The sequence below is a fragment of the Mus caroli genome, unplaced genomic scaffold, assembly GCF_978045245.1.
Source record: "Mus caroli unplaced genomic scaffold, Mus_caroli_1 scaffold_8, whole genome shotgun sequence".
Classification (NCBI taxonomy): domain Eukaryota; kingdom Metazoa; phylum Chordata; class Mammalia; order Rodentia; family Muridae; genus Mus; species Mus caroli.
In genome coordinates, this window is record NW_028227263.1 from 119,521,440 (window position 1) to 119,539,910 (window position 18,471).

At 45.1% G+C, this 18,471-nt stretch overlaps 1 protein-coding gene across 1 annotated transcript in view; it reads right to left on the bottom strand.

Annotated features, from left to right (window-relative positions):
• LOC110298448 (cytochrome P450 2B9-like) overlaps positions 1-18,471 on the bottom strand; it is a 47,320-nt gene that overhangs the window by 10,727 nt on the left and 18,122 nt on the right. Inside the window, exons 2-6 of the mRNA XM_021167702.2 lie at positions 8,020-8,182; positions 7,735-7,884; positions 6,956-7,116; positions 2,673-2,849; positions 2,077-2,218 (exon numbers count right to left, since the gene is read on the bottom strand). Of these exons, the coding sequence (XP_021023361.2) occupies positions 2,077-2,218; positions 2,673-2,849; positions 6,956-7,116; positions 7,735-7,884; positions 8,020-8,182 (793 nt within the window). The remainder of the gene's footprint in view (positions 1-2,076; positions 2,219-2,672; positions 2,850-6,955; positions 7,117-7,734; positions 7,885-8,019; positions 8,183-18,471) is intronic.

Here is an 18,471-nt window from a genome sequence, read left to right on the forward strand (position 1 = left end):
CCACGGGATATTAAGAGTTCTGGTGAGTGGAACACAGCATCTGCTCCAATCCAATCGCACAGGTCTGAGACTGCATTAGTTAGGGAAGCAGAAAGCTCGGCCTGAGTAGGGGCACAAGCCCCTTCCGGTTCGACCAGCACTGGGGTAGCTAGGGCACAGAGTCGGCTGACACACGCCACCTACTCAAAACACCAGCCACGGGATCTTAAGAATTCAGGTGATCCGGCCACCCTTCCAGCCAGTGGACAGGTCTCTGCCCGGCCCGGGAGTCCTTTGCCTCAGGATCAGTGGTAGCCATCTTGGTTCCGGGACTCCACTGAACTTAGTCTGCACAGGTGAGAGTGTGCACCACAGAAGCTGACAGCTTCTGGAATAGGCGGGAGCCACAGAACCTCTGATGCAGCGCCCTTTTCGGGCTCCAGACATCTGGCCACCCTGCCAGCCAGAGGACAGGTGTCCACCCAGCCCAGGAGCCTTTTGCCTCAGGAGCGGTGGAAGCTATCTTGGTTCCGGGACTCCGCCGAACTTATGAACTTAGTCGGCACAGGTGAGAGTGTGCACCACAGAAGCTGACAGCTTCTGGGACGGGCGGGAGCCACAGAGCTATTGAGGCAGCACCCTTTTCGGGCCCCAGACATCCGGCCACCTTCCTGGCCAGAGGACAGGTGTCCACCTGGCCCGGGAGGCTTTTGCCACTAGATTGGTGGTAGCCATCTTGGTTCCGGGACTCCACCGAACATAGTCTGCACAGGTTAGAGTGTGCACCACACAGGCTGACAGCTTCTGTGACCCGCCAAAGCAACACAGCTTCTGGGAAAGGTCCTGTTTTGGGCCTTCATCTTCAGCCAAGAGGAGGTCCAAATGCCAGATATCTGTGCACCTTCCCTGTAAGTGGAGAGCTTGTCTGCAGAGAGTGCTCTGACCACTGGAACTCAGAGGAGAGAGCTTGTCTCCCAGGTCTGCTGATAGAGGCTAACAGAATCACTAGATGAACAATCTCTAACCAGAGACAACTATAAAAACTAACTCCAGAGATTACCAGATGGCGAAAGGTAAACGTAATAATCTTACTAACAGAAACCAACACCACACACCATCATCAGAACCTGCACTCCCACTTTGCCCAGTCCAGGGCACCCCAACACACCCGAAAAGCTAGACCAGGATCTAAAAGCATATCTCATGATGATGGTAGAGGACATCAAGAAGGAATTTAATAACACACTTAAAGAAATACAGGAGAACACTGCTAAACAGGTAGAAGACATTAAAGAGGAAGCACAAAAATCCCATTAAGAATTGCAGGAGAACACTGCTAAACAGGTAGAAGACATTAAAGAGGAAGGATTCAAGTTGTGCATGCGTGCGTGTGCGCACAAGCCTGTTCACACACACACGTGCCTGGTCTGTGTGTGTGCACATGGACACACTCATGCAAGTGCCTTCATACATCTGTACGTGCATGTGAGTATTTGTGAATAAATGTTTGGCAAGAAGATAAAAGGATGAGTGAATAAATAGGCCTTTAGATAGGTTGGTGCTTAGTTGTGTGAGAATGACTGAAGAGAGAGACCAATGACAGGTTCATTAATGGGTGTACAAATAAGTGGGTGAATGAACATATTAAATAGATGAATGGAGAAGTGGATTTATAGAAAGATGAATAATAGATTAATGTAAAGATTGAAGGAAGGTGGAAGGAAGAGATAGAGGGAGGAAAGGAAGGATACATGGATGGATGGATGGATGGATGGATGGATGGATGGATGGATGGCATACAGGTGCATGGGGATGTATGGATGAATAGATTGATAGATGGAAAGAAAAATGGATAAATGGATGAGTGGGTGGATGGATGTATAGATGATTGGATAAAACTTTTAGTGATAGGAGAAAATAACAGAAAACTGGTCAGCTGAGTGTTTATTCACACACCACACACCACTGCATTAGTATAGATGTAGAACAAAGCCTTCAGAGTTCCAGATGTAAGTGGTCCATGTCTCATTCATCCACACAAATCCCTGCATGCAAAAGGGAGCTAGAAAATCCCCCAACAGTCCACATGTGGCACACCTGCAATATGGGGGTACTTGAGCATGAGCAGGAAGCCAGAGCGGAGGGTGGTGCTGGTAGTCTCAGTTCCAGCAAAGAAGAGATCGAGCACAGACATAATGAGGTTCTGGTGATGGAACTCCGTGTTGTGGTTTGACTTCTCCTGGTTCCAGATGGGAAAGAGAAGAGATGGTCAAGATTGGCTTGCAAGGAGATGAACACATTTATGAGCACTGTCTTTCTGTTTGTGAGTCTCACACTATTTGTACTGCTTGGTATTTGTCAGCTTTAACACTCTCCGTTGGTTTCTTCTGTCTTCTCTTTCTCTCTACTTCACTTTTTTATAATTTATTGTCTTTTATCTCCCAGGCTCATTCTTCTGTGGTCTTTCTGTTCCTTGCCCTTTGTCTTGTGTTTCTTTCCCAGACATATGCCTTCTCTCCTCCCTATGTCATTTACCCTCCTTTTCTCTGTTCTTTCTTTTTCAGATATTCTACATCTCCTCCACTCTGTTTCTTCTTCTCCTCACCATCCTCTGTCCCCTCCCATCTTTTTCTCTGACCACATCCCCATTTTTCTCTCTCATCCATCCCCTCTCTCATCCACGCAGGATTAACCTTCTCCATCCTCAGAAGGTAAGTATCGATGAAGTCTCGTAGAGCACTGGGGTCCAAGGTGGCCCTGTGCTTTTCCACATGATGGGCAATGAAGTCGAGGATTTCCTGCTGGTGTTTGGCAATTTGTCTGTGTACACCAGGAAAGTACTTCAAGAAACCAGAGAAGAGCTCAAACATCTGCAAGAAAGAAGGGCCCAGAGTTCACCTGGAGCTATCAGGTCCCGAAAAGTCGACAGTGCTCTATCTTAGTCACTGATTTAATATGTTGGGAGATACCATGACCAAGGCAACTCTTACAAAAGAGAGATTTAATTGAGAGTTTACCTATGGTTTCAGGTTATTTCATTAACATTATGGTAGGAAGCACCCATGTAGACATGGAGCTTAAGGCTTACACCCTGATACACAGGCAGGCAGGAAGAACAAAGGGGAACACTGGGCCTTACATGGGTTCTGAAACCTCAAAGAACACCCCAGCAACACACTTCCTCCAACAAGGACACACCTGTCTATTCCTCAGAGTAAAATCTCCTCTCTCTTTTTCCTTAGTTCAGGACTCCCATTTCTTAAGTACAGGACTTAAAAGACTTAAAAGATTCAAATACACATCCAAGATATTTTTTTTAATCCCTAACCTCCTCAACTTTACTTCCATTCCTAGTCTAGCTGTCCCAACAACTTGAAACCAATTCACAGACTGATCCAGGATTTTCCTTGGCATCTTCTCCCTGGTCCAACCTCACAGACAGTACTTCCATAACCCCAGATATCCTAGCAGAACCTTAATAACAAATAAACAGACTGTTCTTCCTAATCTTAACCAACATTCTCCTTTCTTTGGGTTCCAAAGACGATGAGCCAGTGTCAGCAGGAAGCACCCAGAGAGAATGACACTCACTTACCTAACATGTATAGGAATCTTAATGTCTGAGAAGCAATTAAAGAAATGTTCAAAGTCCTTAGTCATCAAGGAAATGCAAATCAAAACAACTCTGAGATTCTATCTCACACCTGTCAGAATGACTAAATTAAAAAACTCAAGTGATAGCACATGCTGAGGATAATGTAGAGCCAATACCACTTCATTGTTGGGAATGAAAAGTTGTACAACCACTTTGGAAAACTATTTGGTGATTTCTTAGAACACTACCTCAAGAAGCAGCTAAAGCACTGCTAGGCATATATCCAAAAGATGTATAAACATCCCACAAAGACACTTGCTCAACAATGTTCATAGGAGCTTTATTCATAATAGCCAGAAACTGAAAACAACCTAAATGTCCTCAACTGAAGAATGGATAAAAAAAAATGCAGGACATCTACACAACGGAATACTTATTCAGCTATGAAAAATCAAGACCTCATGGATTTTGCAGGCAAGTGGGTGGAACCTCAGAATATCATCATGGGTGAGGTAACACAGTCTCAAAAGAACATGGGTGGTATGTACTCATGTATAAGTAGATATTAATCATAAAATACAGGTACCACAGATATTACAGTCCACAGACCCAAAGAAGCTAAAAAGGAGGAAAGCCCAAGTGAGGAAGCTTGAATCTCACTTAAAAGGGAGAATAAAAATAGTCATAAAAAGCAGATGGAAGGGGGGACTAGGAGGGAGGGAGGATGGAGAAGGGAGTGAGGGATTCAGGATCAGATGTGGGAAAGGACAGGAGATGGCTAGATGGCCATGAAAATGAATGGAAATCTAAATGATGGAAGTGAGGAGGTGGGCGGGGGGTGGGGAGCAGAATCTCCAGGATGCGACCTGAGATAAAGGAGGCACCCAAGAATCAATGGGGGTGAACTTAGCTGTTACTCACTACACTGGAGATATAGAACCTGAAGGACCCAACCCCTGTAGCCAGACAGAAACCCCAGTGGAACAATAGGTACAACAACCCACCCACAAAACTTTAGACCCAAAATTTCTCCTGTCTCCAAGTAATGCAAACACACACTGGGGATGGAGGAGAGTGAAAGTGAATGGCCAACCAATAACCAGCCCAAACTGAAACGCACCCAGTGGGCAAGCACCAGTCCCTAATACTATTAACGATATTCTGTTATGCTTGCAGACAGATTGCCCTTTGAAAGGTTCCACCCAGCAGCTGACTCAGCCAAATACAGACACCCATGGCCAAACAGTGGATGAAGCTTGAGGATTTTATGGAACAACAGAAGGAAGGATTGCAGTGCCCAAAGGGTCTAGGAATGCCACAGGAAGACTAACAGAGTCGTTAGAACTCTCAGAGGCTGAATCACCAAACAAAGAACATACACAGGTTGGACCTAGGCCTCTCTGCTCACATGTAACAGATGTGCAAGTTGGTCTTCATGTGCTTCCTAAACAATTTGTACAGGGCTATCCCACAAGCTGCAGCCTGTATGTGGGATATGTTCTTCTAGCTGGGTTCCCTTCTCCAACCTCAGTGGGAGAGGATGTGCCTAACCTCAGAGAGACTTGAAATGCCAAGGTAGAGGGAAACCCAGAGGCCCACCACTCAGAAAAGAAGGGGAGAGGGGGATGGAAGAAGGATCGTGGAAGGGGATAACCAGGAAAGATATACAGTGAATGGGATGTCAAGTGAATAAGTAAAAAAAGCCTATAGGAGGAACATCAATATGAACTAACCGGTACTCCCAGAGCTCCTTAGAACTATACCACCAATCAAAGAAAACACATGGTGGAACTTGTGGCTCTAGCTATATATGTAGCAGAGAATGGCCTTGTTGGTAATCAATGGGAGAAGAGGCCCTTAGTCCTGTGAAAGTTCTATGCCCCAGTATAGGGGAATGCCAGGACCAGGAATGGGAGTGGGTGGTTGGGGGACAGGGGGAGGGGGAAAGAGATAGGGAATTTTCGAATGGAAAACTAGGAAAGGAGATAGCATTTGAAATGTAAATAAAGAAAATACCTAATTAAAAAAAGTAAAATAAAATTTAAAAATAAAAAGGAAAGGAAAGGAAAAGGAAAGGAAAAGGAAAGGAAAAAGAAAGGAAAAGGAAGGGAAGGGAAGGGAAGGGAAGGGAAGGGAAGGGAAGGGAAGGGAAGGGAAGGGAAGGGAAGGGAAGGGAAGGGAAGGGAAGGGAAGGGAAGGGAAGGGAAGGGAAGGGAAGGGAAGGGAAGGGAAGGGAAGGGGAGAAAGAGAAAGAGAAAAGAAAAGAAAAGAAAAGAAAAGAAAAGAAAAGAAAAGAAAAGAAAAGAAAAGAAAAGAAAAGAAAAAAAAACGAGCTCTGGCAGGCCCAAGGATGGCAAGCATGGCAGACATGATATCAGTAAGATTTGTCTTTGACCCTTCTCCCCTTGCTAAACCATTAGATTGTATTTCTACAACCAGTTCATAAGGTCCATGCCCTCATTTGGCCACTGACTCATTCCTGACACAAAACACCAAGGTCCAACAATCAAAATTCATTATTTGGGTAACGTTCAGTCAGGATTTAAGAACTCACCCTAGACAGACTCCAACATTCCCCTTTAAAAATGCCAGCCTGCAAAAAGACCTCCTTGCTGATGCTTTTTTTGCCTTTGAAGCCTCACCTCCTACTTGTTTCTCCAGGGGGATAAATCTCATTTGTGCCAAGAGCTTGGGGTCTGAGTGTGTCCTGTATTAACTCCAAGGAACCACCATCCCTAACACTAGGCCCACAAATTTGATGAAAAAAAAAAACACACAAGGCATATTCTCTCTCTCTCTCTCTCTCTCTCTCTCTCTCTCATCATATATGTACATTATACACAACATGTGTATGCTTTTGAACTTCTGAATCTAACTCTAATCTTTGTCTTTCATTCTCTGTATCTCCCATTTCCATTCCTCTGCTCTCTCACATTCTGCTTTGCTTAGTTGTCTTTGTTTATTCTAATTTCAGGGTTTTTTGTTTATGTGCACAGGGTCTCATGCAAGCAAGACTTGCCAAGGATCACTGTGAATTTCTCATCTCCCTACCTCCATGTGCTGGAACTGCCCATGTCGTATACTACCTTACCCAGGATATAAAGAGGCAGGACTCATGCATGAAAATCAAGTCTTCCACTGTCTGACTATACCCACATCAACCACTTTATCATTGCATATGTATGTGTATGGCTCTGTATTTCCACATTCAGGTCTCTCCATCTTGCTCACCATCACTCCCTCCCTGCCTCAGGTTGCAGCCTCCTTGTCGCTCTATGATGTCCATGCCTTTGTTCCAGCCCTAAAACACTCCCTCTTTCACCCACAAATCAGCTTCTTCATAACAATGCCATGGGTGCTCCTCTATTTCCAAGCACTTACCTGGCAGGAGAATGAGCTTAAGAGTGAATATATCTGACACATCAGATTCAGCAGATGCAGGAACTGTTCATCTGTGTAGTCAAAGCGCTCTCCAAAGACAATGGAGCAGATGATGTTGGCTGTGATGCACTGGAACAAAAAGGTGGGATCCAGGGGGGCTCCTAGAGGATAAGGAGGCAGAATAGGAGACATGGAGTCAAAGACAAGGAGAAGATTTGGCATCAGCCTCACCTCTGTGAGGCTGCCCATTTCACTTCTCAAAGAATAGAAACACTTGCTACCACATTGGCACATATCATGGGCAAGCCCCTATGCTCAGTGATGCATGTACCATTTTATTTAATTTCCCTTAGTGGTATAAAAAAAGATGTGATGATATTCATACACACAGGCAGGGAGGCTAACTTCAATAGTGGAATTAAACTAATCACAACTGGGATGAGGATTCTGGGACTCAGAGGTAGAATGTGTGTAGATAGTATCCATACTGCACCTTCTCCCTGGTCACCATTCTGAGTCTGAACTGATATTTAACACCTAGTGTCATGAAAGGAAAAAGAAAGGTTCAGGGATTGCCTGTGTGGATTCACAAGCCCTGCACAGTCCACTCCCATCTGCCAATCTTCCTCCATCACTTCTCAGACTTCTAGGCTCTGGTGTTACAGAAGCCATCAGGACCTGCTGCTGGCTGCCTTTGTACTCCAGATAGAGTAATAGACCCTGGTAGTTAGAGGGCTGCCATTGGTCAAAAAGAATTGGACCCTTGCTCTGAGACTCACCCTGGTATTTCTTCAGTTCCTCCACCAAACATTGGGCCTCCTCCTTTATCCTCTCCTCCACACTCCGCTTTCCCATCCCAAACTCTTTCATGGTGGCCAGAGAGAATTGCCGAAGGGTCTTCCAGCGTTCCCCACTGGAAGAAAATATACCTAAGAAGGATGGAGGAACATAGGTGGGTAGGTGAAGTTCAGAGAATCCTCAGTCATTCCCCAGAGCTTGAGCCTCACCTTTCAAGCTCAGTTTCCTGGGTCACATCGTCCACTCTACCCTCTCCAATATCTCACCATAGTCCTGCATAACGAGCTGAACTGCAGCAATGGTCCCCCGGCCAGAAAAAGCCTCAGCGTGGTCCACCAGAGCCTCCCTTATCGTCTGTGTCCCACACAACACAACCACGGGCCTCGGTCCCAAGTGCACTGTGAACACATCTCCATGTTTTTCTTGAAGCTGCCAAGCATAAGTGTAACAGAGTTGTAATTAACCTGCACAAAAGTTCTTGTCAAACTGTTAAAAAAAAAAACTTACTAACAGATTGGTAAATAGCCCCTCCTCCCCTGGCCACCCTTACCCATCTGAGGACCTAAGATTTGAAGGGTTATTGCATCACTGAGTCTGTAATGATTGATAAAATGTCCTAATCAGTGCACCAGTGCTGTAGAGTAGGGGAGCAAGGACAACACATGCCTATAATCCTGGCACTGGGGAAGGAGAACCAGTAAACATACTTGGCAACATATCCAGTTGGAGGCCAGCCTGGATTCCTAAGGCCCTCTCTCTCAACACACTACACACACATATATATGTACGTGTGTGTGTGTGTGTGTGTGTGTGTGTGTGTGTGTGTGTGTGTGTGTATTGCATCCATGCCAATGTCCTTCAATCTGGCCAGATGTCCCTGGTACCTCATCTAAGAACCATCCTTCCTGTGGCCCAGCTTCAACCTGATCAAAGCCTCTGACAATATGTAGGCAAAACAAACGACCCATTCCCATTCACTGGGTAATGGAAATGGGAAATGGATGACCTCTGGGCATGGTGCTGACTGTCATTCACATCTGTAGTACAGACCATTGAGACTCTCCCTGGCAGTACAATCATTTCTGGGCATATCCAGGGAATTGGTTCCTGGAATATCAAAACCTTCCAGTTGTCACGTCTGCTCTCGACCAGCAAGAACAACACGACCACTAGTCCTTCTAACAGCAGTTTATTCAGTCCTGTTTCTTCTTGTTTATATCTCGCCTCGAGCCTCTCACTCTTAAATACTCTCAGTTCTCATCCACGCACAGCAGGCCATGCCACCTCACCAGGCACGCAGCTTCAGCTAATCAAGGCAGCAGGGGCATATCTCCATCAGAATGGATTTACCGGTATCCTGGTACACCTGCGCAGCTCTCACGATGGTTGTGGCTTATATATGTATGAGGAAGTAAGGTGCAAGTCATAAGACTTAGCTGCAGTCCCTGGCACCTTCTTGGGACTGCTGCCACACCTGCTCCCCACATTCCCCCCTTTTTTCTTTTTTGGCAGAGAGAATGTCTGTTTTAGATTGCCCCCTGCAGCAATGTCCCTTACCCGTCCTTGGGAGACAAACAGCATTGGTTTGATCCCTGTCTTAGGTTGGTGACATGCCCAGGGAGTCTTATCACTGACTACCTCTCTATAATGCCAAGCCACACCTGGGGAGATTGTGTTTTGCTTGTGGCAGGTGCATCAAAAGGCCAGGATGTTGATTAATCTATGGCCAGATCTTAATTGCTGCAAGCAAGCCTCATGGGTGAAGGTAGAGGTCTGATCCCCAGTGTGCAAGCATAGGAGCCCTACACAAAACCATCCCTGGGCTCATCACCCACAGAGGTCTTGGCCAGCTCCCCTGTCGTTTTTCCTGGGGGAAGGGAACTAGGACACTGAACCTTCATGCAATCAGACGTGCCTTCCACAGGATGCCAACAGCAAGCTATCCTCTGTGCAGTGCTTACCCTCGCACCCCACGGCATAACACAGCATAATTACTTTTAGAGCGGCAAACCGAATCTGAGGAGATTGTCCCGCCTCCACTGCAGCAAAAGCCTACGCTACCATGGCTAAAGTGCGGGCCTGCACACACTGCACCTGACACGTGTCAAACACACAACACACACACACTATAACAAGCATACATCCCAGGGCTCTCATCCCCGCTCATCTTCCCTGAAGCAAGGGATAGATAGCCAGAGGGGCTATCTCTTTAAGGGGAATTCGGGGATCAAAAAGGCGTGGAAAAATTTGAACGTCATGTCGAGCTGATATCAGCTTCTGGAACACCGAAAGGATCTCCCATCTCAGCTCCATCGTTTGTGCTTGTGGGACCATCCACCACATCCACAGGGGCAACTGGATCAGGAGCCTCATTCTTGCAGCGTCTCACCAATCTCTCTGGCACCCAAAGAGGTTCCATCTGGTCCTGTGGAAACACACAAACAGACCCTCTCGCCCACGTCAACACCGGATCTGGTCCTTTCCATGTGCCTGTAAGCACATCTTTCCACCTGGCATATCCTTGCAGGCCAGGCACTCTTTGAACATGTCTATCTGCTGCTGTGTGGCCATCTTTATTCAAATTTAAAATTTTTAAAGTATAAAGAACTAAAGAAAGTCTCATCTTAGGGGTACGGCTATAGCCTATTCCCCCCTTTTGTTTGTATAACATCTCTTTGATGGTTCTATGGGTTCTTTCAATAATAAATATTTCCCTAACTCATAGGAAGGGTGCCACCTCATATCCTGCATCAGATGTCGAGAAGTAGGTGAAGAATCATTGGTAAGTCTCAAGCCTAAATATTTTAATAGATCTGTTCCCCATAAAGAAATGGGGAGTTCCAGCACATAAGGCTGAATTTCCCCTGAATGGCCCTCAGCATCTTTCCATTTCAGACTCTGTGCACTCATATCCGGACCTTTTGCATACCCTAGGCCTCGCAGCATCTGATTAGAATTTTGCACTGGCCATCCCTGGGGCCAATCCTTCTGTGCTATGATGCTGTGATCAGCTCCAGTATCTAGGAGCCCTAGGATGGCTTTGCCATCCACCTTCAACTCCAGAACTGGACGCTAGTCCATCTGGAGAGAGAGACATGTCAGGTCTACACCCGAGGCACCAAACCCTCCTTTTCCTCTTTGTTTACCAGCGGAGGGGAAGAGCCCATGAAGGCTAGGTAAAAGTACAATTTGAGCTACTCGATCCCCAGGGGAGATGGACACAATACCTCGTGGTGATGAGACCATAACCTTAACTACCCCTTGATAATCAGGGTCAATAACTCCTGGATGGACAATGAGCCTGCGTAAAGCAGACGAGGAGCGGCCAAATAACAATCCTACCGTGTCTTTTTGTAGAGGACCTTTAAAATCTGTCTCAATCACCTGTGTGCCCATCTGGGGAGTTAATACGAGTCTGGTGGTGGAATGGAGGTCCAATCCTGCTGAACCTTCAGTGGCTCTCCGAGGTTGTGGGGATGTCTCAATGTTGGCCAGGTCTCCTCTTCCCCCTGGAAATTGTCCACTGCCCCACATATTTGCAGGCCCTGGAAGCGAGGGCCCCGCTACCCGTTTTTTGACCACACACTTTCATTTCCAGGAGTAAGAGGCTGGCCATGGATGTTTCTGACTGATCTGCATTCACTAACCCAGTGTTTCCCTTTCCTACACTTTGGACACAAAGGGACTCCAGGGGGGGTCGGGGGGCAAGTCCCGCTTCCCCTGGAGCCACTTCCTTTTCCAGGACAATTCTTCCTCAAGTGTCCCTGCTTGCCACACCTAAACCAAGCTCCGAGAGGCACATCCCCCTTTCTCTTTTGCAACTGCATGACAGCTGCAGCAAGACCAGCATTGGTCAATGGCCCACCAAGCTCTCGGCACACCTTCATCCATGCCTCGATACCCTTGCTTTTAAAGGGCGTAATGGCAGTCTTACACTCTTGGGTACATTGTTCATAAACCAACTGCCTTATCAGGGGCATAGCAGTATCAGGGTCACCAAAGATTCTTCCTGCTGCCTCAACCATCCTAGCTACAAAGTCTGAGAACGGCTCAGTGGGACCTTGGATGATCTTAGTTAAGTTTCCACTAACTTCCCCTCTGTTGGGCAATGATTTCCATGCCCTTATGGCAATCTGATTCACCTGCTCAAATACCTGCAGTGGATATCCTGTTTGTTGTTGTGCAAATCGACCTTGACCAATCAGCATATCCCTATCCCATGCTGGATTTCCTGCAACAGCGTTAGCAGCTGCCTGTTCATTTGCAAATTCAATAAGGAAGGCTTTCCAATCTAAAAACTGCCCAGGTGAAAGGCATGCCTTCACCAAGCCTGCCCAATCGGACGGTGTCATGCAGTGTCTATTCAAGGCCTCCACCTGAACCACAGTATAGGAAGCACTCAGGCCGTATGTCCGCATGGACTCAGCCAAATTCTTAATTACCTTGAAGTCCAGAGGCTCATGATATCTCTGCCCTGTTTGGTCAGTGAAAACAGGACATCCCAGCAAGGAGAACCTAACTTCTTTCCAGACCTCTGGACAGAAGGTCTGCTTATAGGCAGCTGCTGAGGAGGCATAGGGAGGGGGCGCAGAAGCTAATTCGCCTTCCTCCTCTGCCTCGGCTCTTTTGTTTTGTCCTTTCTGTCCACCTGATAACACTGTGTCTCCTTTCTTTTTCCTTTTTCTTTTTAAGCACTTTTCCTCTTCCAACATACTCTCTTGTTGCTCTATAAGGATTTTCTGACCTGTCTTGACTGCCTGACAATTCAAACAGTAACAGAGTCCACATATCAGAACAAACAAGACCAAAATTATCAGACCTACCCACAAAAGGTCAATGGGAGAAAAAAGCATAACTACACAGCGAGGATCTATTGATCACTACACTGAGGTTATCATAGTTCCTTAACTTGTCTCAAAACCGTGAACCTTAACTTGTCCCAAAGCCGGGAACCTTAACTTGTCCCAAAACCCGGAACCTTAACTTGTCCCAAAACCGTGAACCTTAACTTGTCCCAAAGCCGGGAACCTTAACTTGTCCCAAAGCCGGGAACCTTAACTTGTCCCAAAGCCGGGAACCTTAACTTGTCCCAAAACCGGGAACCTTAACTTGTCCCAAAATCCTGGGGTCGTAAGTTTCACTCACCGTGAACTTACCCTGCCGGCAACCACTGACTGCTGAAAGTTCTGAACTCGGTGGGGGAGTCGGTTCCCCATACGGGCCACCAATTGTCGCGTCCGCTCTCGACCAGCAAGAACGACATGACCACCAGTCCTTCTAACAGCAGTTTATTCAGTCCTGTTTCTTCTTGTTTATATCCCCCCCCCCCCCCCCGAGCCCTGGGCCTCTCACTCTTAAATACTCTCAGTTCTCATCCATGCACAGCAGGCCACGCCACCTCACCAGGCACGCAGCTTCAGCTAATCAGGGCAGCAGGGGCATATCTCCATCAGAATGGATTTACCGGTATCCTGGTACACCTGCGCAGCTCTCACGATGGTTGTGGCTTATATATGTATGAGGAAGTCAGGTGCAAGTCATAAGACTTAGCTTCAGTCCCTGGCGCCTTCTTGGGACTGCTGCCACACCTGCTCCCCACATCCAGTGATGAAAGCCTTTGGTTAGAGTGGTGCATGTTTGCAAATTACCCACCCTCATCCTCTTGTGACCTTTAGCTTACTCTAGATTTCCATGCAGCTAAGAGAAATTACATGCTATGGAAATGGTCAGTATCCCATGTTCTTTAAGGAATAATACACATGTTGGATTTAGATATATGTATGGTTTTAGATGGATCACTCCATTCAAACATATGCAATGCATGAATGAATATGAATGAATGAATGATATGAATGAAACTTGCTAACTATTTATTAACACAGAAGCAGGTTTGTTTACATCTGCTGCATGTCACTGATGTTCATACACAGATACAGTCACTGCACTTTTGGACTGGTGAGAATGTAGTGACTACAAGGGAGTAAGACAAAACTGGTCTTGATGATAACTGATCTGTGCCTGGATGATAAGCTTGTGTTCATTCTGAAGATTCACTGAGATGTGCTTTTTTAGGTGATGACATACTGCAACAATGTCTTCCCACAAAATTACAGTTGGAGATGGAGAGATGGCTCAGTGGCTAGCGGTACTTCTGGCATTGCAGGACTACTGAACTTAGTCTGCCTCCCATGTAACATAGCAAATGACTGCTTGTAATGCCAACTTTGTGAGATTTAAGGTTCTCTTTTGGCTTCTTCAGAAACCAGGTGTGCATTTGTGCACTTATACACAAACACAAAAACATACACACACAATTATGATGGGATATGAGAGAAGGGGGAGAGAGGGCGATATGATAGATAGATGAATGGATAAATACATAGATGATAGACAGAGAAATTAAAATACTTGACAGAGATGTAGATATATGCATAAATAGATAGATAAATGACAGATGAATGGATGGGTAAATACATAGATGACAGGAAAATAGAGAGATAATAAATAGATGATAGAAGGTAGATAGATGATGGATATATAATTGACACAGGCAGATTAGCAGTACATGGTAGATAGATAGATAGATAGATAGATAGATAGATAGATAGATAGATAGATAGATGATAGATAAAACAGATCATTTTAAAAATTATAGTTGGTGATGGCAGCTATGAGAACTTGCTGCACAGTGATGATAACCAGATTTTGGATCTCAGCACCTATGTAACAAGTCATCGGGTTCATATGTGCCTCTGACCCCAGATTCAGTATTGGAGGGTGAACATAGAAGATTTCTGAGACTTGCTGACTTTCTGATCCAGATTCAGGGAGGGACCTTGCTTCCAAGGACTAGGCAAAGAGACAAAAGAGGACACATGGGGCCCTCTGTCCTTTGTCTCATTAACAAGGTGTGCACACAACTTGAAATATGTTCACACATATATGCACACATACATATCACATATATACACAATACTCATAAAAAAGCATATTTAAAAAGTTATAGTTAAGGTTACTTTAGGGACTAAAATCCAATATATATAAAGAACTCAAGAAGGTGGACTCCAGAAAATCAAATTACCCCATTAAAAAATGGGGCTCAGAGCTGAACAAAGAATTCTCAGCTGAGGAATGCCAAATGGCTGAGAAGCACCTGAAAAAAAGTTCAACAACCTTAATCATCAGGGAAATGCAAATCAAAATAACCCTGAGATTCCACTTCACTCCAGTCAGAATGGCTAAGATCAAAAACTCAGGTGACAGCAGATGTTGGCGAGGATGTGGAGAAAGAGGAACACTCCTCCATTGTTGGTGGGATTGCAAGCTTGTACAACCACTCTGGAAATCAGTCTGGCGGTTCCTCAGAAAATTGGGCATAGTACTACCAGAGGATCCCGCAATACCTCTCCTGGGCATATATCCAGAAGATGTCCCAACCGGTAAGAAGGACACATGCTCCACTATGTTCATAGCAGCCTTATTTATAATAGCCAGAAGCTGGAAAGAACCCAGATGTCCCTCAACAGAGGAATGGATACAGAAAATGTGGTACATTTACACAATGGAGTACTACTCAGGTATTTTAAAAAAAGAATTTATGAAATTCCTAGGAAAATGGATGGACCTGGAGGGCATCATCCTGAGTGAGGTAACCCAATCACAAAGGAACTCGCACAATATGTACTCACTGATAAGTGGATATTAGCCCAGAAACTTAGGATACCCAAGATATATGATACAATTTGCTAAACGCATGAAATTCAAGAAGAATGAAGACCAAAGTGTGGACACTTTGCCCCTTCTTAGAAATGGGAACAAAACACCCATGGAAGGAGTTACAGAGACAAAATTTGGAGCTGTGATGAAAGGATGGAACATCTAGTGATTGCCATATGCAGGGATCCATCCCATAATCAGCTTCCAAACGCTGACACCATTGCATACACTAGCAAGATTTTGCTGAAAGGACCCAGATATAGCTGTCTCTTGTGAGACTAGGCCGGGGCCTAGCAAACACAGAAGTGGATGCTCACAGTCAGCTATTGGATGGATCACACGGCCCCCAATGGAGGAGCTAGAGAAATTACCCAAGGAGCTAAAGGGAACTGCAACCCTATAGGTGGAACAACAATATGAACTAACCAGTACCCCGGAGCTCTTGTCTCTAGCTGCATATGTATCAAAAGATGGCCTAGTCGGCCATCACTGCAAAGAGAGGCCCATTGGACTTGCAAACTTTATATGCCCCAGTACAGGGGAACCCCAGGGCCAAAAAGGGGGAGTGGGTGGGTAGGGGATTAGGGGGGTGGGTATGGGGGACTTTTGGGATAGCATTGAAAATGTAAATGAGGAAAATACCTAATAAAAAAATAAATTAAAATAAAAAGGTTACTTTAAAATGGTATACACCTTCCTCTACAAGCTTGTTGTTTTACCTACTTCATTTCTAACATCTGTAAGAACAGTTTTACCATGACCCAAGTCAGAGCATTCACTGGAACCCATATTACTCAGTACTGCTAACCTTCCCTAAGCTCTTCTGTGTATGCTTGTTTACAAAACTAAAATCAAAGACCACCTTTCCTGCACAGCACTACCTGACCTGACCTGACACCATCAGTCTTCCTGCCACTCCATTTCTCACTTGTTCCTTATTTGTACAAGCCCCATATTGCTCCCAGTTCCTATTCTTCTTCATGACTGTCAGCAACCTTGCTAGTTAGCATCCTGAAAATTCTGTCTGGGTCAGATGCCCTTTTCTTCTTGCCTGGTCTATGTACTATGCCTTCAACATGGTGTCCTCCATGGATTCACATGCCAGAAGCTTGGTCCGTGAATGGTTGTATTGAGAAGTGGTCCAGCTCTCAAGTACTAGAGCCTAATGAGAGGCATTCGTTCCCCAAGGCATATCCACAGAATAGCTTAATATGGGTCCAGCAGAGAAGGCTGGATTCTTGGAAACTTTATAATTATAAATGAAAGTCATCAAACATGGTGAGCTGCAGGACATGGGGAACCATGCCTCCAGACAGGCATAAGAATTGTAAGGTTGAGGGAGCTCAAACCCCAGGGATCTCAGAGTTCTGAGGAAACCAAGAATAAAGCTGCTTCCTACTTGTCTCTGTACCTGCTCTGGAAAAGGTAACCAGGACACACACCCAAAAGGACCAAAGGCAGTCAGTCCTGTAACATAAAATCTGGAGTTCTTCTCCATGCTAAGAAGGGATCTAGATAGCCTCAGATCCAGCCAATACTTGAAGCCAATACCTCTTGGGTATTGTCATGCCATTCCCCCAAGAGATATATAAATTCCCATTTCATCCCAATAAAGTGTATGTACTCATACTCTGCCCCCAATAAAGCAATATTAACAAGCAAAGATATCTCAGACAGCTGCTTCATTAAAGATTGCCTAAAAGAGCCATGACTAAGACTACTGAAGAAGGACTTTCTCTTTTCCCAGCCCTCTGTTACTCAGCAATCATTCCCAATTGGACCACACCCTATTCAGCCTAGTCTCAGATTCCCCTTTCCTGGCTGGCATGCAGATGCACCAAGGATAAACATAGACCATGGACCCCTGATCCTGATTTCCTCTCCAGACAGTACACTGGTGGTACCTGGATACCCAGAGAGGAGGACCAGGAAGCACAGCATTTGTCTCAGAGCCCACTGTTCACCATCTGGTCTGGTGTTTTGAGATGTCCTACAACCTAAAGAGAAACAGACAGTGGACTCCCTGTTCCATCCATTGCTATGTCTCCTCTGGGCCAGCATGCCAGCTGCATCCAGACATCCCAACAGAGGTACAACAGTTAGCCTCTTTTGCATGGGAAAGATTTTCATTTTCTCTGATGTTTTCTGACATATTGGAGGGGTCCTCACCAGAAACTGGAAAAAATGTACTGTTTGAACTTAGAATGCCAAACTCCCTACAGGGAAAAGACACAACAAGTCACACGGTAGTGACAGAGATTTATCAGCCCTCACTGTGAGTCTTGTGCACAGTGAGATTACTTGGGGAGGATTCAACTTTCTTCAGTGGTGCAGCCGCTCATAGGTCGCTCATGTTCCAATAAATAGTCCTCACATACACACTGATTGAAGCAACCATAATTGTTTCCAAGTAGGAAGGGCTTCAGAGAGAAACATGAGAAAGAGAAATGAAGAAATTCGATTTTCAGAGAATATTTTTAAAAATAACAAATTAAATAGGATGTCAACTTCACGTTCCCAACATGTGGAAAGCACATTTTTTTAAAACACTTATGGCAAAATGTACCACACGTACTGTTGTTCCAGCACATGATATATTTTGTCAGGTGAATCCTTAGCCTAGGTATAGATAGGGTGACATTTTCCCAAAACCGAATTTTAAAAACATAAAAGTGAATACAGCATTGATACAGGTGGAAATAATACAAAAAAGTGGAAAACAAAACTAAATGGAGAGAAACTTGAAGCAATACCACTAAAATCACAAACTAGACAAGGCTGCCCACTTTCTCCCTTCCTATTCAATAAAGTACTTGAAGTCCTAGCCAGAACAATTAGACAACAAAAGGAGATCAAGGGGATACAAATTGGAAAGGAAGAAATCAAAATATCACTAATTGCAGATGATATGATAGTATATATAAGTGACCCTAAAATTTCCACCAGGGATCTCTTAAGCCTGATTGATAAACAGCTTCAGTGAAGTAGCTGTATATAAAATT